This window comes from Brachypodium distachyon, chromosome 3, assembly GCF_000005505.3.
Source record: "Brachypodium distachyon strain Bd21 chromosome 3, Brachypodium_distachyon_v3.0, whole genome shotgun sequence".
Taxonomy (NCBI): Eukaryota; Viridiplantae; Streptophyta; class Magnoliopsida; order Poales; family Poaceae; genus Brachypodium; species Brachypodium distachyon.
The window spans coordinates 51,304,824-51,331,676 of NC_016133.3; the positions used below are offsets into that span (position 1 = coordinate 51,304,824).

General features: G+C 43.1%; 3 protein-coding genes, 1 long non-coding RNA gene and 9 other non-coding genes across 22 annotated transcripts; 10 read left to right on the forward strand and 3 right to left on the reverse strand.

The window, feature by feature from the left end:
• Positions 1-1,012: 1,012 nt before the first annotated feature.
• Positions 1,013-4,867, reverse strand: LOC100839096 (serine/threonine-protein kinase AFC1). The gene is made up of 12 exons (XM_003569946.4): positions 4,536-4,867; positions 3,815-3,992; positions 3,584-3,610; positions 3,294-3,447; positions 3,164-3,212; positions 2,972-3,086; positions 2,488-2,579; positions 2,164-2,320; positions 1,977-2,041; positions 1,746-1,843; positions 1,486-1,591; positions 1,013-1,362 (listed from the first exon to the last, which is right to left on the reverse strand). Exons 1-12 carry the CDS (start codon positions 4,644-4,646, stop codon positions 1,210-1,212), a joined length of 1,305 nt encoding a protein of 434 aa, XP_003569994.1. The 5' UTR covers positions 4,647-4,867; the 3' UTR covers positions 1,013-1,209.
• A 2,188-nt stretch (positions 4,868-7,055) lies between these two features.
• On the reverse strand, positions 7,056-12,903 carry LOC100839402 (U6 snRNA phosphodiesterase). 9 transcript variants are annotated; one of them, XM_010237475.3, is made up of 10 exons: positions 12,737-12,903; positions 11,916-12,065; positions 9,835-9,907; positions 9,653-9,701; positions 9,255-9,573; positions 9,081-9,164; positions 8,432-8,681; positions 8,180-8,279; positions 7,918-7,983; positions 7,056-7,544 (listed from the first exon to the last, which is right to left on the reverse strand). In XM_010237475.3, the coding sequence occupies exons 5-10, from the start codon at positions 9,388-9,390 to the stop codon at positions 7,350-7,352; spliced, it is 831 nt and encodes a 276-aa protein (XP_010235777.1). In that variant the 5' UTR covers positions 9,391-9,573; positions 9,653-9,701; positions 9,835-9,907; positions 11,916-12,065; positions 12,737-12,903; the 3' UTR covers positions 7,056-7,349. The 9 variants fall into 9 exon arrangements, with proteins under 9 accessions (XP_010235777.1, XP_024317564.1, XP_010235776.1 ...); XM_024461796.1 differs by lacking the exon at positions 11,916-12,065; XM_010237474.3 differs by lacking the exon at positions 9,653-9,701.
• A 3,288-nt stretch (positions 12,904-16,191) lies between these two features.
• On the reverse strand, positions 16,192-19,958 carry LOC100839704 (protein ORANGE, chloroplastic). Of its 2 annotated transcripts, none has more exons than XR_001407324.2 (8): positions 19,537-19,958; positions 19,138-19,252; positions 17,898-18,014; positions 17,702-17,788; positions 17,516-17,592; positions 17,245-17,403; positions 16,758-16,894; positions 16,192-16,575 (listed from the first exon to the last, which is right to left on the reverse strand). XR_001407324.2 is itself a non-coding variant. In XM_003569948.4 (8 exons), the coding sequence occupies exons 1-8, from the start codon at positions 19,755-19,757 to the stop codon at positions 16,498-16,500; spliced, it is 960 nt and encodes a 319-aa protein (XP_003569996.1). In that variant the 5' UTR covers positions 19,758-19,952; the 3' UTR covers positions 16,192-16,497. The 2 variants fall into 2 exon arrangements, 1 of the variants encoding a protein (XP_003569996.1); XM_003569948.4 differs by having other exon boundaries at positions 17,276-17,403; positions 19,537-19,952.
• Positions 19,959-23,175: 3,217 nt separating this feature from the next.
• LOC112271769 lies at positions 23,176-25,554 on the forward strand. The gene is made up of 2 exons (XR_002965136.1): positions 23,176-24,099; positions 24,290-25,554. It is a non-coding gene; the product is annotated as an uncharacterized LOC112271769 (long non-coding RNA).
• On the forward strand, positions 23,386-23,488 carry LOC112272109. Its single transcript, XR_002965806.1, has one exon. It is a non-coding gene; the product is annotated as a small nucleolar RNA Z107/R87 (small nucleolar RNA).
• Positions 23,642-23,735, forward strand: LOC112272157. The gene has a single exon (XR_002965851.1). It is a non-coding gene; the product is annotated as a small nucleolar RNA R30/Z108 (small nucleolar RNA).
• LOC112272118 lies at positions 23,787-23,878 on the forward strand. Its single transcript, XR_002965814.1, has one exon. It is a non-coding gene; the product is annotated as a small nucleolar RNA snoR31 (small nucleolar RNA).
• LOC112272101 lies at positions 23,937-24,034 on the forward strand. The gene has a single exon (XR_002965797.1). It is a non-coding gene; the product is annotated as a small nucleolar RNA snoR31/Z110/Z27 (small nucleolar RNA).
• On the forward strand, positions 24,137-24,218 carry LOC112272113. Its single transcript, XR_002965810.1, has one exon. It is a non-coding gene; the product is annotated as a small nucleolar RNA snoR77Y (small nucleolar RNA).
• Positions 24,283-24,465, forward strand: LOC112272090. The gene has a single exon (XR_002965787.1). It is a non-coding gene; the product is annotated as a small nucleolar RNA Z112 (small nucleolar RNA).
• LOC112272119 lies at positions 24,518-24,666 on the forward strand. Its single transcript, XR_002965815.1, has one exon. It is a non-coding gene; the product is annotated as a small nucleolar RNA snoR2/U65 (small nucleolar RNA).
• Positions 24,739-24,859, forward strand: LOC112272148. The gene has a single exon (XR_002965843.1). It is a non-coding gene; the product is annotated as a small nucleolar RNA SNORD14 (small nucleolar RNA).
• LOC112272146 lies at positions 24,926-25,046 on the forward strand. The gene has a single exon (XR_002965841.1). It is a non-coding gene; the product is annotated as a small nucleolar RNA SNORD14 (small nucleolar RNA).
• Positions 25,555-26,853: the final 1,299 nt, after the last annotated feature.

A 26,853-nucleotide genomic window follows, 5' to 3' on the forward strand; every position in this document is an offset into this window, starting at 1 on the left:
CCGATATTAGCACGCTTGCATCTCAAAGCAACATATATGTCTTCTAAATATCATCATTAAAGCATCATATTAAGTTGGGCAAAGGGCTTAAGGATTGCAATTCATACATGATCAGCTTGATCCTGGAGGAAAAATAACAATACCATCTTAGGGTTTAGTTTAAGCTCAGTTCAGTTTCAAACTCAAGGTGCCAGTTTTCCCATTTGCATACAACTTCTCCTAGCCAATGGCCACCTGACTCAGTAAGATGGTAACCAACTCATCGAAAACAATTTACGGCTTTTTTGAGATGAAGGACATTATACTAAAGCATCAAGATGATACAAAAACATGCACAGCCTCAGAGAGATCGAGTTATATGCGACTTATATGGCTCTTGTTTGTTTACGATACGAGAAGTTAAAAATATCAGCTGGTATTGAAGATTTTTTGAGCTCTGGTTACAACTTACAAAACATCAGTTTAGCAGAGCTTCTTTCTGTGATTGACAGTTTGTTGCAAGGTGCACCTAGCCTTTTCCAAGCCAAGTGCCAGACTCAAGCTAAGTTCAAGCCAAGCCTGAGGGCTCTCATTGCAAGAAAAAAAAAAACAAGGCCGGTTTCAAGCGTCACACTAAATGCAGTGTTAAAAAGCTGAACATTATTGATTTCCTTCCAGGCATATTCATGTGTTAAGATGGCAAAAATAATGCGACCTGAACCTAGTGTGTGTCATGGTGACCACAGAGTTATCCACTTGCAGAAAGGAATACTACTTCTAGATGGACTGAAGATTATACTTGTTAATCTTAGACTATATTAGTGGCATACATCTACATTGAATCATATGGACAAAATGCTCACCGTACGTCACCATCAAATATGCTGTACGAGTCTTCCATGCAAGCCAGCCACTGCATCCCCCTTTTCGTCAGTTGACTACCTCAAGCTAGAGATTTCTGCACGCTACCTGCTAGTACTGGGCAGTCTGGGAAACAATTAGTATGCGTCTTGAAGGCAGCAATTTGTAACAATTGAAAAACTACCACCCAGTTAAAATTAATCGACTGTCAGAAAACTCATTTTATATACAGCAGTTACCTTTCACATCACTGAACAGAATGTGAGTTAGCATATTTCATTTTCTGCAGAACATTTCCAATTTTTTTGGTAGCTCTTATACATCAAAATGAAGAAATACAGAATTGAGCATTCCAATCTCGGTATAGTCTCAGTAACCACATCTTCTCTGGCATCTGGTAAAGAAGGGGTGTTGGAGAGCTTGGCGTGCCTTAAGACGCTCATCAGGATCATACCGAAGAAGGCCCTGAAGAAGATCTATTAGATCTCCAGCAGAATGGTCGACATGTTGCATTACCAGATTCTGCATGAATTACATGACTAGAATTAGAATTGTTCAAGAGAAATGTCAGCCATCAGCTATACTGTAAACACAGAAAAATAGTTCTGCCTAACAGATTAGTGACTACGTCAGAGGGTAAATTACCTGCAGACGAGGCAATTTCCATACTGCCTTCGTGCTTTCTCGTGAGGCCGCCCCCTCTGGCCAGTCAAGCCTTAATCCACGCCTGAAGTACTTCTCAGCTCGTCTACTGCAAAAAGCATTAATGAACGCATGTCAATAGTCGTTTAACCCAAATTAGCTTAAGATGTAATTCAGCAGCAGCATGCGCCGAGATGAACAGCATCCAGGATTATCTTAAAAAGTTCATTAAAAATAATAAAGATCTTGTATTGTATACATACTCAGCTCTGGCGATCATGTGTTTTGGAAGGGGGCCTAGAACCCTCTCCATCATAGCTAAATGCTCCAAATTTTCATGTGTTTGAAACAGAGCTTCTCCCTAGTATTTCCATGGAGATCCAAAAGGGCAAAGCAGGGTATCAAGAGAAGCACCACAGATTTGCAGTAACTGGCACTGCATTTGGGTAAAGATTAAGCAACTCAAGTAAAAACAGCAACTACTGTGTACTAACCGAGCAGAGCTCAACTAAAATGCATCCCACACTCCAGAGATCGCATGGATAATTCCACCCAAGACCTACAAAGAAAATAGCAGAGAAAAAATATTATTAAGCAACGCTGTCATAAAACACAGTGCACTGAAGTAAAGGGCATACTGCCTATCTTACAAAAACTGGAAGAAGACAATGCTGTTTATACCGAGGATAACTTCTGGGGCACGGTAATGCCTCGTTGATACGACATAATTGTGATCTTGGTGATCAAATGTGGTACTTCCAAAATCAATAAGCTTGATAGCACTAGATTTTGGAAGGTTCTTGAAAAGAGAACCATCCTTGGGTGTGCGTATAGGAACCTTCACACGAAAAGAAACGGAGTTTAGAAAATAAGAAAGTATTCATGCAGTAAAGTGTATTAAGTGATCAACAAGTCTACTCCACAGATGAACAATGGCAAACAGAAGCATACATTTGGGAAATCTCAAACAGAAGCCAGAATTCTAATTTAGAAGTTTAGTACCACCTTATACTCGTGAACCCTGATAGTTTCAGCTGAAACAAGGAGGATGTTCTCTGGCTTAAGATCAGTGTGAATAAGTCGCAGGTCATGCATAACTGCAAAGGTATAAAAAAATCCGATATATCATGTGTATGTAAGGAAAAAAAAATGAATAGGTACATTAGAACTGGCATGTACAGCGTAAGAAAGAAATTCGCATTTAGCACATGAGGGCATACAAAATTGTACTCCCTCCGTTCGTAATTAATTGGCGCCGGCTGTTTTGCAAAGAAATCCCTCTAAATTTCTGAAATAAACCTGAAGTCCACGTTCTATCAGAACTTTTGCGAAAGCCCTCCTGTTGTTTTTTTGAAATCAACGCGCAGTCCATGTTTAATTGAAGATGTGGACTGCATGTTTATTTCGAAAATTTATAGGGGTTTCTTTGCAAAACGGCTGGCGTCAATTAATTAGGGACGGAGGGAGTAGAAGTTAACTGAATACCCACATGTAACAGCATCTAATATTTGCCTCGCAAACTCACGAACAAGATCAATTGGAAATGAATGATAGCTATTCTTTCGGAGAAAGTCATATAAGCTTGGCCCAAGCTTCTCAAATACCTGAAAAGGTAATTAATTCATGATTACAATCTTGACCATAAAAAAAAACTATAACTTTTTGATGCATATGTACTTACTATACATATATGATTACGATAGTCAAACCAATTCCGTATTTGCACACAACTGCAGGCACAGAACCATTCATGCAAATCCATCAACTCAAAATAGAGCTAAAAAGTAATACAGGGAAGGTAAATTACTTACCGGCTACCAGTAAAATCATGCTTCCCAAGTCTCTGAAGCACATCAATTTCAATCATAGCAGCCTCTCGGTATTTCTGAAGGGAACGCACAATCTTGATAGCTACTGATTCTTGGTTTTCCAAGTCCCAGCATTCCAAAACTTGCCCAAACGTCCCTGTGACACATTTAGAAAAGGCAGAAATGGAGTGAATAGCAGCTCGATTTTATGATTGTGCGGGACCATGTCTTTATAAGCATTCACGAGCAACGTAAACTACAGTAGATTGGGTCATTAGAAGAAGCAAACCAACCTTCGCCCATCTTGCTCAGTATCCTATCTGCAGACCATACAGGAAAACAACGTGAGACTTTCAAATTATCTCAACTTCTCTTTTGTGGAATGAGTGGAACAGAAAAAAAATATTTAGTAAAGCTACAAAGCATGCTGGTATTTAGTGGTTTGCATGTAAGAAAAACGAGTGATCGACTGCCAGCAAAAATAAATAAATAAATAAATAAGAGATTGAGCTGTGGAAAAGTACATCTTGGTGTAAGGTTCTCCCCAATTGCGAAAACATAGTGGCCATCCTTGTCATCCGGCCTCCAAGGGGGTGAAAAATTCCGCGGTGGTCCACCGTAATAAATTGGTGGCGGCGGCAGGAAAGCAGATGCAAAATTACCGTTGACTAGTTCCTGCCCGCAATATAGCATTGGAATTGCCTACAAAAGCAACCAGTGGTATCCTTATTAACGACAAACAACTAATTTGACAACAAGCGTACAAAACTTTAATTCAACAGAAACAGCTGAATGTCAGCCCATGTTTTGCAGCGCAATGATCATGGACCACATGGCATTCTCCAAATTCACTATTCATTTGTTCAATAGAGATAATGCTTCCAAAATAATAAGATCTTCGGTCAATCAACAGTTAAAAAAATAAATTGATAGTAGTTAAAAGGCTTTATTATTTCCCACTCACATAACTTGAGCAACACGGGCACACAGAGGTCGCAAAATCCCCCACCCCTTTGGTCCAAATTTGCCCTTTGCACCAGCAACCAGCTCTGAACTTATTCCACTAATTCACAAAATCTCACCGATGATCCGCAATAACCAGATTGCAGATTCACGATACCCCCAGCTCCATGCATGGATCGAGCCGTCCCGCCGAAATCTAGCCAAACCACGACTAGATCTAGCGCAAAACTACCACCTAATTACACGCGAGCGGATCGAGGCGGCAAGTAGCGTGCACGATACCTTGGGAGGCGGGAAGAGCTGCGGCGCGACATCCCAGGCTAGGCGGGGCCGCTTGCGCGGCCGCTTGTCGGCGCCCTGGTGTGGGTACTCGGCGAGCCACTGCGCCTCCATCACCAACGTACTCGACAGACCTAATTACACCATGGCCAGGGCCAATCAGGAGGGATTTCGGGCGCGCCGATGCGCGATTTAACAAGAATCGTTGCGCGATCTGGGGAATTTTGGAGGAATCGACGAGAAGGAAGGTGAAGCTCGAAGGGGAGGATAGTGGTGGTGTTCGCCGTTCGCGTTCGCGGAACCCTGGTTTGGTCTGTATCCGGCGGAAAAGGTGAAGCTAACTAACTATGGTTAGCTCGTTTTTAGGCCTCGTTACGCACCAGACCTTCAGTTAATGGGATATACGGCATGAGCTCCTCTTCTTGGGTTAACCGACACCTCTTCCATCATGTGTTGTAAAATACTTCAGTTTCTTGGATTGTTCTGTAAAGTGCGTTTGTCATTTTTTTGGCGTCAAAATTTGAATCCTAGCTGTCGTCGTACCGGCAGTTGGTGGGACAACGATTTCAACTTCCAATAGTACGTACATCTTCTTCCGGATTAGCAAATCGTCGATTGAGAAAACAATCATGGCGCATGTGGATTATTCAAAGCTTCAAGGGATTAGTGGTGTATGGTGACAACGAAGATTACGCGACTGTCTCAAAGGGTTTTTGTTTTAACAGAGATCGATCAATAGAGCTATGAAGTATTAGTGCATGTGCATAGCTGTCAAGAAAAGTGCATGTGCATACATCCTTTTGCTTATTAATATTTTCCTTTTCCTTGGTTTTGTTTTATAAATAACTTTTTGGATGTAAATAATTTTTACACGATTCGGTCTCTAACCAGGCAAGAGAATAAGTAAACACAAATATTCATCCGGTCAAAAATGACTAAGAGGTTTGGTCAAGCCACTATGCAAATTAATACGCCGAACAAGTCAAGAAATGGATTAAATGAAACTGAATTGAAAGGACCTAAGCACAGGAGGATAATAAGTAGGAGGACACTGCATTAATACAAAAACTCCATGCATGGTCATTTGACATGAACCTTTTGCTATAACCACACTCGTAGGATGTAGCTCATTCCATTGTCACTTCAATAAATTCAAGGAAAGATGCCTAGAGAGCTCAAAGGTTCACATAGGCATGGAGCTCCTAGAGTCAACAAGGTCATAAGGGTCGAGTACCCCTCCAGTTTGATGGAAGAGCGTCAGGAATAATTAATGTCGGCCCGGTTAGTTTTGTACAACCCGAATGACCAATCCAACTTTCACTCACCCACTCTTCTAACATATGAGTATGTTGCGTCCCATGAGGCGACCAAACATATCCTAAAACATCTATGTGTCAATCTATCGAGTGTACAACGACTATCTCTAATAGGATTAGTGTGGATGCCATACTAATGCACCCTCGAACATTGACACCCCTTAACACTAGTGTTGTTATACGATTACAAGTTTACAACGTGACTTGAATTGACCTAGTTCACATGCATCTTCCATCTAACAATCTGAACGGTCCCTGTCACGTTTATTCGAGCACTATCAAGTAAGCCATGCAATCAATCCCTTATCACTTGGCTAGTTCAATCCCCCGGTGACACCCTTTGTGTATTGTTTATATTAGACCATTGCTCATGCTTTGGTTTCTACATTTCATGTTGTCACTTTTTCGACGCTAGAAATTCAATCGTCGTGCCATCAGTTTGGCGATAATTACTTTTATGTCTCGTCAAACCCGCTTTCTCATCCACCCGATGACCTAAATAGTGAGATTGTCTATTATTGATTTCTCTAATAAATATATGTACCTCCATAGCAGGGAAATGTAGTCCATCGCAGTCCGTAGAGTACTCGAATGCACACCATCGACTGCGTTCGTGGTAGCGTTTGAAACTCTCTTGAACCGACATGGTTGGAGACCTACCGTCAGATGCTTGGATGTCTATAGGGCATGTAATTGTTGTTGACTTGTCAGTGGTTGTCATTTACCCGTCTTTTGCTCGAAGATGTGGTTGTGCATCTTGGTTGACATCTTTTTTCTTTTGTTTGCTGCCAACCTGGATACGTGTCTTGTGTGGCCACAATTTCATCTTTTTTCTTTTGTTTGCTGCCAACCTGGATACGTGTCTTGTGTGGCCACAATTTCACCAATCAAATTGCGGAGCTGAGCTCTTTCTATCGAACCTGCATATTAGATCGTGAGCGACATTTTGGACGCACCAATGGTTTATTAGCACTACATTCCAAACATGTTATTCAAGAATCATGAAAAAGTGTGAAAAAAAATTACACTTTTGCTTCGATACACCCCTCTTCAAAATTCAAACACGAGGACAGCTCAACTTGCACCAAAAATTGTAAGACTTTAGAGGATTACCATATTTTAAAGGAACTTCTTTCTATACAACTTGTTTGATTTTGTAGGATTTAAAACCATGTGATTTTTTCCTATGGTCTACTACCTCAGTTCCTGAATGTAGCATAACCAAACGTACAGTAAGGAATATAGGTACATTGTACTTTGCAAGCAAAAGGAAATTTTTCATGAGGTCACCCCTCATGAAAAAAAAACTCTGTTTCTATGACAATTATGACTAGCACATAATCTTAGCATGACATTGATGGCATTCAGTTCTATGGCTTTTCTATTCTTGTGTTTTGAAAATATTGCGAATCAACGAGCCCCCAGATCTGGCCGGAACAGTTGGCATGCTTTGAGTTCACTGTTACAACCAGAGGAACTCAGTAACTCGGAAAGTCTTGTTTCAGTCTACAGCTTGACAGATATCGTACACTTTGTTGCCAACTTTACAGACCACACGACTGAACTTGCATCTCAGATTACAGTTTTTATACGAGTTGACGCTGTTCTGGAAATTCTCAATCTCCTTGGTTGCCTGCTTCAGTTTGGAGCTAATATCACCCAGTGCCCACACCAATGATATGTGCGGCCGAGGATTCTGCAAAATGACCAAATACTAGTTAAAACTTCTCGACCAATTTGGTGACAAAAATCTGAGACTTAGGTGCTTTTCTTGTAGAAGTCATAATCTGGCATCAGCTACTGATTACTTCATCATGTACCGGCTTTCCGTAACAACAACTATATCTCCACACATGAAAAAACACATATTTCCATCGATTTTTCTAACCCAGTGATTACATCTGTTCTAACACAAGGTGTCGGTTTTATCGGTTCGGGGTTGCAGTATGTTATCCATGACATGTTGTGATGCCGCTAGATAGAAGCCTAGAAGGGTCATACAGTCATACCATCCAGTAACCATACTTCATCTGCAGCACCCATGGAAACATAACTTGAGTACATATTACCTTGTAAAACTCAGGAAGACCGTGCAATCGATATACTTCATCAACCATGTGTACTTGTTTAGTTATCTGCAAAAAGAAGTGAAGTAAGAAAGTAAGTTTCACTAAATATTACTAAATAAAGATGTCGTCAGTTAGTATACTGTAGCTGAAATATGAGGTTTTTGCTGTAACACTTCAATAAGAAATTCTAAACGAGTTAGCCTAGAACCTAAATAAAATGAATGCACGAACAATTGTATGAAGACAAACACTACCAAAGTACCTCTGATAACCCAGTTCTTGTAACCTCTAGTGACAGAAATGACCGTGTAGAATCGTCGTTGACAAAATGCTCCCATTTGGTAAAGTCCATCCAATACCTACTTTAGAAAAAAGGATCCAAATCAGCACAATCATGGCACAAATAATTACATAACTGGCCAACTACAGTCCTGTACAAAATAAACATAAATTGACCATAAGAGGGCGCAAAAATATTAATCGCTTGATAATGAAGTTCTTAGAGATGGCTGACCTCTGTTGTGACTGAAACTTTTGACGAAGCATTGCGACGATGGAGTCGATTTGATGCACCTGAATTGCAACAGTTCTTCCTAAGCTAACATGAAATTCTCTGGCAAGAAGCACTTTCTCAAGCTTCTGCTCGTCTTTGCACAATTCAGCAAGTGCATAATCAGCATCGACGGCATAGAGATCTGGCACAAGTGATGCAGCTCTTCTCATAACAATGGTCAGCTGCTTCCTTGCATCAAAAGGAATGACAACTGCATATGAGATAGCTACATATAAGTCATATCAAGAAAGTAGCTTCTTGATGTAAAATATTGCATGCCCAACAGTGAAAAAATGAATCTTCAACAAAACAATGATAGATTTCATGCAGAAAGAGTTACTATTAAAGGATTCCTTAGCAGCATGTTGATCCCAGTGATTATGCAGTTGATCTATGGATGCATGTCTGATTAAAAGACTAGCAAAACTTGTCCTTCTTTCACTTTAGAACTGAAATTCATGCACTGTCTGTAGAAAAATATTACGTTTCCCTCAAATTGATGATCATCCTCTTATTTACATAATCAGGAACCAAACAACTGGTACTCATTTGCCAATACAACTACATAGCATATGCACTATATTAAGGTCAGTGGTCAAAAGAAACAGACCAGGGATATAGACATGGAGTGCGTAGTTGCCTTCAACATGGGGGAAACTTCGGATGCGGCTCCCCTGTGCCATTTTCGAGTAATCTGCAGCACGTATTTGTTCAAAAACCGTGTCAATCACCAGAACCCCTGAGAAAACTCGGAATAGATCCAAGGGAAGGGTAAGAATCATGCCTACAAAGTTTGGGGGCTGGAGGAGGTCAAGTGGAGGGGGAGGGAGCAGCGCGGAAGCTTCCTGATTCTCCAAAGTGCTGGCCGTTGGCTCGTCGTCGTCAGAGCCGGATGCATAGTTCGCCATGAGCGCATCCATCACGGGTGCCTCAGCTGGAACCCCAAGGTGCGTAATTGGGTCAGTGGTTGCAAATCCTGTTCACGTTTCGGATCCAGCCGATACAAGGGGCACTAGTGTCGATAAGCAGTGTCGGGGTAGCAGCTGAATCTGACAGCACGACACGGCCGTGGTAGCGAAGAAGAGGCGCTGGCACCGGAGGGCCTGTAAGTACAACACCAGTGCTGTCTGTCAGGTAATGGAAATATGAAACAGTAGCTCGTTTTTATCATATCTTTCTTACCACAAGGCATTAAGGCCCAAGAGTATGGCGAAGAAACTTGTCCACGTAACTTTAACAAATTGTAGCGAAAATATGAGCATAACCATTTTTTTAATAAAAGAGTATGTGACAATGGTGAAGTGAAACAAACGGGTAACAGAAAGTACATCTGTGGCAAAGTTTTCATGAAAATATCAGGTCACCTTCACTGCAAAGACCAAGCATATGAACACTAGCCGCCGCCATCCAATCTCCAAGATCCCACCACCCCATCCCCTGCCACCAACCTTCGACATTGTAAGGTAATTGACCTAGTTCCTCAGTTTATCGTTGTTATTTAGCCATTTAGGTTAGATTTGTGATCCGTTTTTAAGTAAACCTCCATTATTGTCCCATTATTGACATGGACAGCAGCATCAATTGCAATAACCGTGCTATGCCCACTTCGTAGGCACAAAAGGTCTTCACTAACATCGCCAGCATGCTAGCGAAGTTTCTATGACGAGACGGCGTGCTCTTGGAGCTTTGTTCTTCGGCCTTCTTCCATCCCGACTTTCACTCCATTCAGCAGGACCAGTGACTCTGGACCTTTTACCTGCTTGGGCTGTCTCCTAGGCCAATGTGCTACCATCTACCCTATCCTCTCATCTCACAGCGGTTTTTAAATTTCAATGTACTACTCCCTCCGATCCATAATAAGTGTCTCAGGCTTAGCACTTTAGTACAACTTTGTACAAAATCTGAGACACATATTATGAATCAGTGGGAGTAGTTATTAACGGGCCTTGGGTCCTGAACAGGTTGTGCATGGACTGACGGTAGCATGCAAACGACAAGGCGTGCACCTATGATTTTGCCGATGAAGCATGTTTATAGCATTATTTTTGTCTCTCTGTACATTTCCATAGAAATGCACCTACAATCTGCTGAAAAGAAGGGGACTGAAGCTGTTGCCACAAGAAGCTCTCAGAAACAGTCATGTCTCCTTTTTGGCTTTTGGAATTTTGGCTTGCTGCCCAAATTTAGTAGGGAAAGTCTGAAATGCTTCTAGACTTCAATTGTTTCCCAACTATGGCAGTATCAAACAATCCTAGGAAATTGCGTGACTAATGTCCTTTTTCATCACGACATAATAGCAAGCTGATACAACTGTTTGGAATTTTATTTTATTTTTGCACACAACAGAAAACTGACAATGATGCTAACTATGTACACATACGCATGAATGAAACAACAAAGAAATGATGCTAACTAGATGGCAGATTTATTACGATAGCAGATTTTTTGGAGAACCTGAAAAAAGTACTCCTAGGACTATATGTTCTGATCAGGAATACAGTCCTTGATTATTCATAAATGGTCCTTGAAGACAAACAATCTACAGATGTGCATGCAAATGCAATGGTGATTCAGGAGCAGCAACAGCAAACACTACAACAGAACGGTATGGTATATAAATTTTTGTTGTCACCTAAAACTATTCTGAACTTAGAAAACTCAACGTCCCAGTGTCTTACATACAAGGGCGGAGGACCCGGTACCCTACCTTGATTTTTGCCTCAGTTACGAATTGGGGAAGATTAAGGAGATGCAACAGGAAGCTAAAGGGCGGGATCTGTTCATGGGGTGATGGGAGGAGAAACGGTCGGGAACGAAAGAATTGCAGGGGAGATAGATATCTGCGGTGGAGGCGCTCGCACGAGGAGGAAGACGAGCGACGGAGCGAGGGGGCTGGGGCGCTCGCTCGAGGAGGAAGACAAGGAGCCGTCGGGGCGCTCGGCAGCGAGATGGGCCGGGGAAGGGAAGGTTGCCAAGCAAAGCAAGGAAAAATTATAGGGTGCGTTTGGTTTAACCCCCAACAAGCCCTACCAAAAAGTTGGCAAGTTTTGGCATGACCAAAACAAAGGCATGACCAAAATTTTGGCAACATGGTGTTGTTTGGATTGCAGCCATTGTACAAGGACCAATTTTTGGCAACCTTTTTAGTTCTACATTTGGTTTGTAGCCAACTTAGAGCAACTCCAGCAGATGCCCTATATCTCATCCCACAAATCTCATATATTGAGATCCCCTATCCCATTTGCCTCCCCCAAATCCCAACTCTCTTCGGCAGATTCCCCAAATACCATCCCCTATAATTCATTTGTCTATATAATATCATATCTTCCAACCGATTTTCTAAACTTCAATATTTCAAATGAGTTTATTTGAAATCGTATATTTGAACGCATCTAATTAAAATAAAAATGTTTTATTTTTTGGATCTCTTGTTGTTTGGTCTCACCGGAGGAGTAACAATTTCATTTGGAATTGGTTGCTCTCCAAATGGGCTGTAATTTTGAGTGTCATCCCAAACTTCATCAACGACGACGCGCTCACTCAATAAACTGGTATACATACCCATTGTATCATCTTGAGAATCCATCACAATACTCTGTAATTTCAGAAATGGTATACAAATATCAATCTATTTGTACAGAATTTTACTCAATTTGCAATGTCATATGGAAGAATGAAAAAAAATCCAGTGCATTCCCAATCCAGCCGCACCATCTCCTTCTCCCAATCTCTGCCCGAGCACCATCTTCCCCTCTGCTCCTCCTCTGGACAGCAGCGCCACCAGCCTCACCTACCCCTGGCCCTCCCCTCCGCTCCTCCTCCCTCCACCGCGCCCTTCCCTTCCATCCCCCGCGCCCCTCCCCTGCGGCCCTGCGCCCCTTCCCTCTCCAGCGCCGGCCCATTCCCAGCCCAGCGCAGCCAGCGACCCCTCCTACTTCGGCAAGCCCACGCCATGCCCAGCCCCAGCGCCGCCGGCCACCTGCGCCCCTGCCCCCGCGCCGCTCCCTCCTCCCCAATTCCCATGCTCAGCGCCGCCATCCACCTGCGCCGCTTCCCTCCTCCCCCGCGCCCCTTCTTCCTTCCCCATGCGCACTGCGCCGTCACCCGTCAGCCCAGTGCCCCGGCGCCCCTGGCCTTGCCGTGGCCACCCCGTGCCCGTCCCTCTCCCCTACCGAGTCTCCTCCCGTTCCTCTCAGATCTTGGCCGCCATTCACTCGGGCGAAGCAAGAAGAACAGGAAGAAGGAGACGATGGCGAAGACGCGTACCTGGAGGAGAGGAGGATTACGCGGGAAGGAGGCTTCACCGTCGGCTGTTGAGGGATGGGGGATCCCGACCTCGATCCTTCAGATGAGGGATCCCCAGCGAGATATCGGGGACGCCTCCGTATGGGGAACGGGATAGGGCTTCTCCTGGAGAGCGTTTTTTGGCCGAAATCCCCCAAATATAGCTATCGGGGGTTTGATGGGGCTTCTCCTGAAGTTGCTCTTAGTACTCAAACAGCTAAGCATCATGTTTTAGTTATTCCTTGAAATTTTTAGCACGATGTACTTCTCAGCGTAATATAACAGACTAAGATTTATGGTAATCATGGATTAAAGAAAGGTTTTTTTTGCTACGTTCATTTGTGAGAGGATTAGCCGCCGTGGGAATAGGATGGGGTAAGCTCACAAAAAATTAAAAAAGGGAATAGGCTGGGGCCCACCATCGATGGATGGATTAGAGTGAGAGCGGCCCTGCCGATTCTTGGGCGATGCTTTCGCCTGTCCTCCGACACGCCAATTTTTCCATAGGGAAGCCACGGGCGCGTCCGCGCTAACCTGGGCGAACCAACTTTCAGGTCCCGATCCAAACGATGACCAAATGCAGCGGCGAGCCAAAATATTGGTATGGCCAGCTTTGGCTCTGAAGCAAACACGCCCATAGTGCCCTCTTTTCCTCAGCGTGAAACCCTAGCCGTCCGAGGAAAAAAAAATCCCGTTTGCGATCAGGAGCTGAGAGGAACAACGGATCAACATCTGGCATCGTTTTAATACCTTCTTTGTAAGGTTTTGTGTGTTTTTGACGGCAGCGCCTGACGGTGGATGCAACGACGCTTGGATTAATGGTCTCTCGGCTCCATCCCCGTTCCGGCATGGCTATCATGTTCTACTCCATAGAGTTTGTGGATCTCACGGCTCATAATTTCATGATTTTGATCATATTCCTCATCTGTTCGGCTATGATTCAATGGTTCGACAACCTGTCTTGCGAGGGGTGTGCCCAGGCCACCTCGCGTTCAACGATCTTAAGTTCTCACCCGCGGGGATGGGCGGCTCAGTAAAACCTACAAGGTTAGTACAACTTATGCAGATTTGGTCTTCTACTGTTTTGTCACCAGAGATTTGGAGAAATATCAACATGCGATCGGTGCGGCTAGAGAACTTGGCTTTAAAGATTTTTGTTATAATTTTCGGTTTATCCGAAATCTTTGTTGTTGTCTTAATTTTTCGATCAGTTTTATTTTGTTCGTTGAATAAACAAAGTCAGATCGTTGTTCTAAAAAACAAAAACAAAAAAAACGTGAGAGATAAATGAGCTGAGAGCTCCCACCCTAGGCCTAATTGAGAAAAAGTAGTTTAATAATTCATGTGATATAAAAAGCTTGTGGCCACTTGATACAGTCTGACAAAAAATATGTGGTTCTGTTGGCAATTTAGCAAAAACTGGAGCTAGTGAGACGGGCCCCAAAAACCGTGGTTTCTTGAAATTTACCCTGTTTATTTTGCCAAATATCTATGGGTGTGTCCATATCTCAGGTGCCTGATTTTTTAAGTAAAAGATTTAATTCTTGGTTAATAGTATCAAAGTCACTCATTTCCCTTTCGCTGCGAATTTTAAGACACATCTAGATCCAATGGCTGAACAATCAACTTATCTCTAACTAAAAATCATGCAACTTGGGTATAGCAAACCCGAATATCTTTTTTGTTAAGTATATAAGTATGTAGGTGTTTCTGGAGAAAAATATAACTATATATTTACTCTTGTAAAGACCTAACTTCATAATTCATCTCCATGTATTTATGCTTACTTGAAACATTGGATTATTAGAAAAATACGCATTAAGATTATTACACACTTGATAGTTTATACCTGTATACGATGCGACATTGTATTTGCATGAAATCTATTGAAATATTGAATACTAAAAACAAAATATTATAAAAATTAATAGAAATACAAACAACAAACATTAAAATACAGTTTGCAATTATAAAATATAAATATTAAATGTCATATGTATGTTCTACGAATCACCCTACCGAAACAATTTTTTGTCCTTCTCCCATGCTTACATACACATAGCATATCAATTTTGCACACAACTTCAATCATTATATGCTAGCTACTAGCTAGAACGAAAACATTTAATGCAAAGTTTGCATCCAAATGCCCACTATTCAGATATTAAAAAAATAAATCAAATCATGTACCTTGTGGCAGCCGGCGGACATGGAGCAGTTTGGAGAATAGCTATTCCAGCGGGAAGCGGGGATCTGGGTGGTGGAGCTTCAGGCAGGTGCGGTATAACAGCGGGGCTGCTGATGGGAGGGGTGGCGAAAAGAGGATGGCAGGGGAGGGGGTTACATATGAGGACGTGGCCGGAGACCGAGCTAGCCTACTGTTGTGAGGGGCGGCGAAGAAAGGATGGCAGGGGAGGGGGGTTACAGATGAGGGCGTGGCCGGAGACCGAGCTAGCCGGCGGGGACGGCGGCGTGGGAGAGTGATGAGAGACGAGAGCAAGCGAGAGGAGACGAGGTGTAGTGAATCGGGGGGAGGCCGAACTGCCAGAGGGGGCTCGGCCGCTCGGGTCGGGGGTTTGGTGAAAAAAATCCTACGAGACCTTGAAAAGGAGGACTCCAGGATGAATCGGAAACAATATTTCCAGTGGCTGCTGCACCTCCTTGACCGGATTGTTAATCCATGCGGAATGGCGGGCACAAGCCGAGATGCGACGGATGGATTAGAAATAGAAGAACCATAGGAGTGAACTTGACTTGCACATATGGGATTTCTCTCTTTGAATTGCTTCGTGCGCAGGCTAATTTTTCAATGGAATGGCACTTACGTTTTTGCTCCATCGTTTTGGGCCATAAGGATTGAGAAGACAACGATGTTTAATGCAATGTGGTTTATAGTGGATGCATACAACACGGATACGGCAGAAGGTGGAGATCATGTGCTGGTTTGATGTTCAGATTTGTGGCGGCCGGCAAACTGCACGGATGGGCGGCATCGAGTCTCGCTTATTGGAGAAAGGCTTTGAGATATGTGCGGGACACGTGTTTTCTCCTTGCATGGGTCTAACATATTGGAGAAATAGAAAAGTTGTCATATGATTTTTCTCCTTTGGGGTGCGATGGCAAGTTGCCCGTGATTACCAGCGAAGTTTGAGGAATTTTCCGCCGCTAGGCAAACCGCTCCAGAGACTATTACCCTGTTTGTTTGGCCTAGCTTTTAAACTATTACCCCGTTTGTTTGGCCTAGCAAAAGCTGAAGCAGCCATATAGAGTCGACGACCAGACCAGTTTCTTTTCACCGCTAGTTTTAGGCATGGATTTGGACATGGAGGGCTGGCAGTTTAAGCTACTGGGAAAAAATGTTTTCTTTTCGGCTTGTCCTTATTTGCTTGCTTTCTTGCGAAGAGGAAGCTGACAAAAATAAAGACAGGTCTAAAACAAAATTCACAAGCAAAAAAATTATCATACAGCCCACACATGGTTATGTTTGAAAATCTACAGGTTCGTACTATGATACAGACACGGTTTATTTGCTTTGTCAAACATGCACCTCTGCATTGTTCAGTTCAAGCAATTCGATCAGTACAGGACCGGATGGATATGATATAGTGTTGCAAATTCCTGTAGCAGGCTACTAAAATTCACTAGGATCCGAAGTTGTGCGCTATTTGTACTCCCACACTATTATCTAGTACCTACAAACACCTTACATAGTGATACAAGAATTCCTGAACTAAGATATGTATTTAATCGAAGGGATCAATTCGGGGATCATGCTCACTTGCCATTGCCATCCCAGTACAGAGGCATGTTGGGCACATCACCTGCAAACATATTGTGTCAACTTTCAACTCATGTTCGATTAAGTACCGAATGTCCAACATAGCATACAGGGTGACATGTAATAACCTTACTCATAGGAGACAAAATTAGTAAGGAATAGGTATTTATCTTGATTCAGAGGCAGGTTGGAGTGTTCAGTTTAGCATGCAAAAGACTGCTTTACCTTTCCTGCACCAGAGCAGTTTGGGCATCTCTCGGTCTTCGGTGCTGATAAAGGTTGATCACCATCACTGAATGTCGAAACAGGCTCCGTGAGCACAACAGCTCCTGTGCTTGAACAGCGAGCGCAAGCCAGGTATCCTACAAACAGCATGATGGACTCTCAGTGCGACCTAGCTCGATGTGGTTTCAACCAGCTATCCAATAGCTAAAAGGATCTCCTATTCGAGTATATTTTTGCAAATGATGGGCAACAAGCTATCATGTATGTGGTATTATATCTATCATCCGTTTAATCCATCAAAGGTTTCCTTCTGAGTTTTATCTTTACAGTGAGGAAGCAACGAAATAAATATATATATATATATATATATATATATATATATATATATATATATCAGAGATTGCAAATGGGATTCAAGTGGTGTAACATAGTTTTTACACTAAACTATCGTCAAATGAAGCATCATGCGCAATCTTCCCTAGATGACCTGTTTATATCGAGGAGGAGTGGGAGGGTACCAGTTCCTAAACAATATTTGCATCGTTTATCCTCCTGCTGCTTGACATTGTTTATCTCAACAACCATTAAAGCAGAGATAACTCCGACTGCTCCACCTGAGAAGGATGCCACAATAGGATCTACCTGACTACAACACCAGATAGACAAATCAAGAGAATGACACTAAATAATCATGTCGTGCCAATCTGAATTTTCCTGCTAGAAGGAACTTCATAAACTAATCCTGCAACAACGGTTACCTCAATTGCATAGGCAAATGAACATTGCGGATGAAGTCCGCATAAGATGTGCCTCCTATACCAAGTTTAAGTTCCAGCTGTAAGGAGATCACATCGAGTTGTTACACACCCACCACATTTTTTCCATGATGAAATGAATGAGGACAGCAAAAAATTGCTAGTTCAATAGTCGATAATGTTACTTACAATTGGTGCAAGAAATCCACCAAAGACCATTATTGTAGCAATGAGAGTGAAACATGTAGCATAGTAGACCTTCAGATTAGCTGCACTCTGTTTACAGAAAATAAAATATGGTAACCAACTGCTTCTGAGTTTCAAATTCGATACATTATATCATTGCATGCAGTATTACTAAGTAACGCCCTTGCTTAATACTCACCAGGGGAGGCAAAAATGGGATGAATGATGGAAAATCTGGGAGTTCTCCTTCATGCTCTTCAACTGAGATTCCAAGTTCAGCATTTTTTATTCGTTGTTGTATTCTCAATCTGCGAATCTATGTGGAGAAAAAGGAAAATAGGATAAAGTACCAGATGGTATATAATATCAGCTTTGGCATTCTTGCATGGCCAAACTCGTGAGAAGGCATAGTTGAAAGAAGACAAACTGAATCATAAACAGAAAGGAGCTGCACCAGAAGGGCGAAAACTAATCCTAAAGGATCCAAGAATGTTACAAGTTTGCTGTGTGTGCACTTGCACTCATCTATTGTCGCCAATAACATACAAGCCTAGAAGAAAAGATGACCAGACAAGAACCAACATTCCAACAGCACAAGTTACAGATTTAATCTTGAGTACCTAGTTTAATATCACAAGTTCTAGCTCATGAGATTACCATACTAAACATCTTAAACTATATCCTGCAATCCTGCTCCTCAGTACTGCATTTTAGTAGAACTTAGCAATATACTTTGTTTATTCTTCCTTATACAGAGGGATTGATATCAAGGTTACTTTATGAGGAGAGCGACTACTTGCATTTAATGCCCAAACTATATAGGTGTTGATCAGAATTTAGAAACAGCAGGCTATTGTTATCTTTGGCTCGTCGACAACATAAAAGTATATTATGGAGCACTCTTCTTCATCTATTGTCTTCCTATGTACTTAAGACTTACTCTCTGGATTAAGTTTATTCCGTTATCATGAACTATCCATATTGGTACGAACGGCACAAATAGCCTTGAACCAGGGACTTTTTTAGCTAACATAAATAGTACATCTACACAGACGGCCTAAATCATGCTTCCATTGGTAATGTTCTTATATGAAACAGATGGCCTGAATCATGCTTCAAGTGGTCAGGTTCTTTACATTACATGCCAACTGGTCAATAAAATGTCTCAGACAAGCATGGAAACAAATTAGTCATGCATTGCTATAGGTCTTCCCAAGAAAACATACTCCCTCCGTCCCATTTTAAGTGACTCAACTTTGTCTAAATATGAACGTATCTACATACAACAATACGTCTAGATACATGTAATAGAAAGTCAGTTAAAAGGGGGACAAACAAAACCAGGCTCTTACAAATAGCAAATACTATAAGAGACTAGAAATTTACTTTAAAACAATTTATGGGTGCAGACTTTGCTAGTTGCAACAAAATAAACACACCTCCTCCATATGCAGGAATATCTTGTTCCGGCGGCTCCTAATGTTATCTAGAATCTCCTGCAAGTCCAGTTTGGCAAAATCTTGGACCGTCTCAGGCCCTTCAATGATGCAAAACCTGAAAGCCAGAACAAGCAGATTTAACACAAGGTGCCACACACCAAAATGTATGCCGCGGAAGTTGAAGAGCAGATCCAGCGTGCTGGTCTCGTGTGCTCGATCGACAGATAAGGCATAAGCTGAGTCAAGCATATGCTATAGCAACTCCAAATCTTGCTCCTCAATATGCTCGAAATAGCCGTAGCTACGGCACCAAGGCGCAAAACGTACCACGAGCAAACAGGCCGAATCACCTGGAACTAATACCCGAAGCTACCAACAGTTCACACGATAGATCAATACCCTGAGGAGGCGGCGGCGGCATGGTCGTCCCCGGCGCCGAACGACGGGGGCGTCGACGACGACGGCAGGTCGGGGGAGCCGCCGGACGCCGCGGCGGATGCGGCGACCCGCCACCTGCGGGAGGGGGCCGGCGGGCGCAGCCGGTCAGCGTAGGCGCGCGGTGGCCGGAGCCTAGCGGGGCTTAGGCCGCTGCAGGCTAGCATGCGACCGGAGCAGAGCATCGCCGGCTATGCTCTCCGTCAGAACCTTCAAAATTGAGTGCTTATCCGTGGATGCGTAGGCTGATATCGACAGATCGGAGGTGAGACTGATGGATGGATAGGTCAGATATATCGAAGGAAAAGAGCGAATTGGGGCGAGGAAGAAAGAGTGGTGGCTCTGAGTTGTGATCGGTGGAGTGTGGAAGAGCAGCGTGGCGGCAGCAAGTAGTGGAGCTGAAATTTTCTGCTCATTTTATTTCTTTCTCCCGTGGGAAGAAAAAGAAAGTGGAGAAATATCCGTCATCGGTGGGATTTCTGAGGGCGACGCACTAAACAATTTTACACGAATCACAATGATTGAATTAAAAAGTTGTTGTTATAAAAAATAGCAAAACCGCTAAACAAAATACGCCACAAAACAACGCCGACATGTTTTGGATGCAAGGTCCGGACGAAGCCGGAGGCCTTGATTTTCTGATCATTTAGCTCAAATTACCCTCAAGTATTGTGAGAGGGACGGCACGTGAATCAGTCAGTGCCGTTTAGAATATAGATGCTTTGGTTCATGGACTATGTACCGCTATTTTTCTCTACGGAACCTCATTGATTGTGTAGATCGGCATATGCATACAAAATTTATGCTTGTGGATCGTGTAGTTACTACTCCTATTAGTAAATCTACAAAATTCACATCTTATGTCAACTCTTTGATTTCAAATTCCTCTTGTCTCTTGAAGACCGTCATGTGGACCTCAGCTCGAACTAATTAGCCAACTTAGATTTTGAACTTGTTAACAAAATAAGTTTTTTTAGAGAATGCCATCATGGCTAACTTTACTAAGATTTAAACCAAAGTAACATCATCGATGAGAAGCGGTAAAAGAAAGCTAAGAGGGTTCTCCAACCTGCCAAAATAACTACGATAACAGATCCTACCGTGTAAACGAAAGCTCTGATACCAAGATGATAGGCACAAACCCGTTAAAGGAGTTGGCGCCCGAGGGTGGCCCAATCTTCACGTCGTAGGATCAAATCGGAAGGGGATAACTTGCTGCAAACAACAGGGGTAATTACCTTTAACCTGCCAAGGTTGGATGCGACCCGTACGTTGGGGAAGACGATCCGAGGCTGCAAGAACTTCGACCCGCTGTCCGAACAATCGCGGAACCACAAACCGGAACTAACCCACACAAAATGGTCGGAGCTAGAGGTTCCTTCTCGCGAATCTGGATGAACTCACAAGAGCAAAGATAATAAGGATCTCTCAGCAATCTTGCTGCATAAGCTTGTAGCTAAATGGTTTGACAAAAGGCCCCTCTAAGAGCATCTCCAATGACATCCCTCAAAGCTATCCCAAATGTCCTATTTAGGAGATATGGACATTTTGTCTCCAAAATCATCTCCCAATGGCATCCCCTAAACGGAGAAAATGACATGTTTGTCCAGACACATCCCCCAAACTTGCCCCAAATTTGGGGGAGGTTTTGGGTGTCTGGACATTGTCCGGTGCTCTTTTTTGTCCGCTCCGGCCCCACAACAAGAGATGGGAAAAGGAGAAGAAAATGTGAAAAAGAGAGGAGAAAGGATAAAGAGAAGGAAAAGCTAATTTGATGGAGAAATTTGGAGGATGTGGTTGGGTGATGAGGGTGGACATGAGGAGGACATATGTCCACTTGCTCCCCCAAATGACCAAAAAAGGGACATTTTGGGACAAAATTTGGGGAATCCCATTGGAGTTGCTCTAAGGATGTGGGCGATGGGGTTTTATGCTAAGAACATCTTCAATGGCATCCCACAAAACTATTCCAAACGTCTTATTTGGGGATATAGACATTTTGCCTCCAAAATCATCTCCCAATGGCATCCCCTAAACAGACAAAATGTCATGTTTGTCGAGACACATCCCCCAAACTTGCCTCAAATTTGCTCTCTTTTGTCTGCCCAGCCCCACAACAAGAGATGGGAAAAAGAGAAGAAAAAATAAAAGGGAGAAGAAAAAGGATAAAGAGAAGAAAGAGCTAATTTGGGAGAGGAATTTGGGGGTGTGGTAGGGTGATGAGGACGGGCATGTCCACTTGCCCCCCCAAATGACCAAAAAAGGGACATTTGGGGACAAAATGTGGGGATCACATTGGAGTTTCTCTAAGGGACAACCCCCCTTCTTAGGTGTGACATTACTCAAAATATGGCTGGCTTTTATTGGGGAAAACGAAGTCAACTTAGAGAGTTATTGAGGAGTTTCTCGAAATTTCCCGCGGCATTTGATAGCCTGGACACCTATCACCAAACTTGACATAACTTTTGATACACAACTCCAAATGATGTGTGGTTTGTTGGGTTGGAAAGTAAATTTGATTTAGCTTTGTTGGTATACTCCACTTGCCACGTCTCTTCTCCAGGTGGGTGGTAGCACAGCCAAAAGCGGAGGAGAAATGTTATGTGCATTGGAAACACCTCTAACTTGTTCTATTCACTCGGTTTCTACAAGAGCCCATATGTTGTTGTTTTCTCCTCTATATTGTACATGAGTTCAACCAACAACAATGGAGATGAAAGAATAATCATATCACTAATGTCGTGAGATAAACTTAAGTTAGCGTTCACCCGATCACTTATCAGTTTGGTGTGACTTCGTGTGATAGGGCCATTGGTTGTTGGTGTAACATCGATGGCAGGGATGTCTTCATTAACGAGCCCTCAGATCACAACCCAAATGACCACGGAGCTCAACTTTTTTTCCTCGGAGCAGCGGCCCGTAAGGCTGTTAGCCCAGTTAGCGATTACTGAAATAAACCAGCCAGACAAGGTGAAGGTGAGAGAGTAATTAAAGATCATACGGAGTACTTAGGAACCTCTAACCATGCGGCAAGGATTCTCTGCAGTAAGTCACCTGACTTTGTGTGGCTGACATGTGAGCCAGACAACCATGAGACCCACAAGTCAGCCACACAAAGTCATGGGACTTAAAAGTCAGACAATCCACGCCGCTAACCACGGTGGCGTCATAGGCCTCACAAGATGCTCGATTTTACTTTGTAAATTCGTATCATCTCTCGTGCTACCATCTCTAGCCTCTCCCTTCGTTTTGTGCGGCGACGAAAATCCCCGTTCTCATTCGAACCCACTCCCCGATGATCCAATCAGTTCACCCCGATCCAGTGATCTGGAAAAATGGCAGTGTTTAGGGTAGTGGGTTGCTCGGGCAGGAAGTCAACAGTGCTTCCCCTCCCCTCGCCCTCATCCTTACGGCAACGTCCCAGTCTGGGGACAGGGGCGCAACGCCAACGGTGTCCCGTGTTATGCCGGCCCACTCGTTCGTTGGGCTTGTGGACATGCGATTTGGAGCCCATATAATTTGTAGGCAGCTAAAGTAGTGTCCAACGGAAATAACAGCCCACGCCGAATTATCCGCAGGCTAGTTCTGCCCTCCGCGCCGCCACCCGATACGGACTCTAAACCCTAACCCCATCTATCCCTCCCCCTATATAAATTACCCATCCCACGGAATTCCATCATCCGCCGCCGAAGAGAAGCGGTAGGTATACCGTCCAGAATTCCTTGCCACGCCACTCAAGATCCAGATCCGTCCGTTCTTAGGTATTCCCGTTTTGAAGTCAAGATCGATTTTGGTTGGTTTTCTGGTTTCTTTGATGGCAGTGACGATTTGCAAAATTCAAGCTCAACAGACCAAATCACAGGTTTTCTCATGAGAGTTGATCTGTATGCCGATTATCCCGCTGAACTGAGCCATTTGATTTTTGTTATCGATTGTCATTATATTCTTAAGATCTGTTTCCTTTTTCCTTCATGATTAGCTTGTTGGCGTTATCTTTTTTTGGATCTATTTCCTTCATGATTATTGTTTTGTTACATTGGATTGTTCATGATTATTGTTTTGGTACGGAGGTTGTTGCGATGAGGATACAAAGCTCCCTCTTCTGAAAGCATTGAGGACATAGCTGGCGGAATCGAACCAATTACCATGCCACCACTGAGTAACTATGTATACCTCCTAGTTTATTTGCCTTTTTTTCCCTTCTCTAATTGATTCGGATTATGAGGAGGTATTGATGCATAATCCAACACTTGATCCGAGGGTGGCTTCAGCCACCAAATGATGTCATCTTTGCATCTGAATCCGCCAGAGACCAGTTTCTTTTTTCCTACTTGTTTTGATGTTCTTATTATTTTTGGCTTTCCAGTATCAGAGGATGAAACCTCGAAACAATCTTAGGACACCTTCTGACACAGTGCCTATTTTCCTGTGGATGAGAAGGCATTTATATTCTGATGATACTAAGAACTTCCCATCTTGTGTTAGTATATCTGCTCTTGTTCGGCTGCTGCTGGTTACCCCTGTGAGGTAATCGTTTCTGCACTAAAGCTTTAGGATGTAATGTCCGCCAATGATGATTAGCTACATGTTGGAATTACCGTCAGATTCCCAAATGACGATATTTTTGCGGCTTTCTGAGGCTTCTTTTCCTAAGCTATCATGTTGTATTGTGTTAATGAATTCTAATTTTGTTTACTACTATGATAACATATTCCAGTGAGGAGCTCGGACCATAGGAAGTGCCGTTTGACACTGTAAACAGCAGCTGCTTCTCTCCACTGCAAGTGTCCTTCCTTCGACAATAACCTCTGTGGTTTGGTCTGGGCCGGAATCTTCATTTGCACCTGGTTTGATTCAGCTGTGTGCGTGATTTTAAGCGGGTCTCTGAGGGATCACGTCTAACATTTTATTATCTGCTGATTATATATATATGCAATCTAGCTTGGGCCTGATGCCACGTCTCCAGTAGCTACGTGCACTGACTGCAGATGCTATGATTGGGCCAACAAAGAGTCGTTTGGTGTCTCACATGTTGATAGGAACCTGGGATTGCATTCCAATCAGTCTACAGAGCCGGTTATTGTGATTACATCTGTTTTTAGCATCGTCAGCCAAATTGTTGATTCAACATTGTTTTCCTAATATTGTTTTACCGTCAGCTTGCATTTCAAATGATGATAAATTCAAGGCTTGTTTCTCAAAACATTCGCAGTTGCCGCCTAAGAGCTTTCGCCCTGCCAGGCTTGAGAGCTAGTGCTGCTAGATCCTTCCTTGGATGTCTGATGACAAAGCAAGATATTTTCAATTTTTTTTGAATATGCTGTTTCACGATGACTGTTTGAGCGAGCGGCATGCCTGGTGATGATAAATTTAAGGCCTGTTTCTCAAAACATTCGCAGTTGCCGCCTAAGAGCTTTCGCCTTGCCAGGCTTGAGAGCTAATGCTGCTAGATCCTTCCTTGGATGTCTGAAGGCACTCGCTCACTCTGTTTTCGGCCATCTTTTGGTATATTTTGTCAGCTAATCTGTTTTCAGGTGATCCTTTTTTTATGAAGTCATTCGCGGGCTGCAAAGGCGCCGAAAATCACTAGAAGACAGATTACCTGACAAAATATACGAAATAAAAAAAGGCTGACGGTGAGCGACATGATGAAATGCTTCTTTACTGCAGCAACTCAATTTATACCGATAACTAAACCATCGGACAGTAAATTGGTTAAACTTAGCTCTAGATTCGATGAATGATATCGTATCTAGCAGCGATTTTATAGGGCGAATCTGAGTTCTAAAAAATTGCAGCGAGTCATGCTCTGTTACAGTTATGGATTCGCATGAGTCGTCTGTAGAAGAGATCACCTTCACAAACCAAGCATTGGTGTAATCACCTAAACAAACCAAGCATTGGTGAATGGAAAAGTGAGAGAGAATGTAACAATATTGTAGTGAATTTGTTGATTGAACAAACCAAGGATTGCTGGTAGCAGTTTTTTCTTTGGAAGGGATTACAGATGGTAGTTCCATTTACTAGTATACTTGACGAGAGAGCAGGAACTGGACATCTGCGAGCTGGCACAGGCTCATGTCCTTGTTGCCCCCAGGGTCAAAGTTATCGGCTATGTACGTGGAACGTGCGTGCTCACCAGTCACCACCACTGACTTTGATGATGCCTGCGAATCTGCGATCATGCATGGTCTCGCGGCGTGCAAATGCAGAGATATCTTGGCCATTTGATTACGACCTTCAAACTTGCCAACACTGACACGGCCACTATAGCATCGTCGTGTACATTTTAGGCTCGATGTTGGAACGAACGAATGGGAGGGATCGAAACGGATATTTGCCACCAGCCCACCGTGTTTTATTATTCCATATCGTTTTCTCCTTTGGGCCATGCTTCCTGCTCACGGCCACACGTTGCCTAGATACAAGTCTCCGTGTCATTGACAAAACTTGAAGAGGTAATCAATCCTTGAAAGTGGAGACGGATAAACGACGACGGCCGTGGTCAAGGTCAAGCCGTGCCATCAAAATTGGCAACAGCTACCGTGTTCTTCCTGTCACGTACTCACGGGACTCTTGCCAATGGACCGACTGCATCACCACCGGAGGAATACAAATCCGTGTTTCCTTTACGTGAAATTCCAAAGCATCGGATGAGATAAGCCTGCCCACCATACGAGAGGGCATCCCCATGCTATCTTTTTTTAATTAGTTTCTCGTTTCCATTTTTTAAATTCTTTTGATACGATGGACAAAATCCAAAAACTCTTTTCTATTTATGCATTGAGGCCTAATTGAATACAACCCCTCTTCCCAAACTCAGAAGGATAGTATAGTCTTTTCACGTTTTATTTTTTCTTCTTTTTTCTTCGTCCGACTCCTTTCTCTCTCGCAAGGTATCCACTGTGTCAAGAACTGTTTCGATGATCCCTCCGGTGAGAATATTTGAAATTGTGTCTTCTACGACGCTGTGAAATTTCATCACGATCCAACGGTGAAATCTCCGGCTAATACCAAAATACCAAGTGTCGTTCGGATTTTTTTCGGCTGTGCGTGGTAGAACAATGTTCACATGTTTCCCGCTGATTTGAGCCATGCTTTAACAATCCCTTCGGTAGGATTCTGTGGGATTTTGTCTACTACCACGATGTTAAATTTCATTGTGATCCAACGGTGGAATCTCCGAAAAACTTCAAAATACCTAGTGTTAGTTTGGATTTCTCATGACCGTGCGGGACAGCACGAACATCCGATTTGTTCGCATGTTTCCGATGCCTCAAG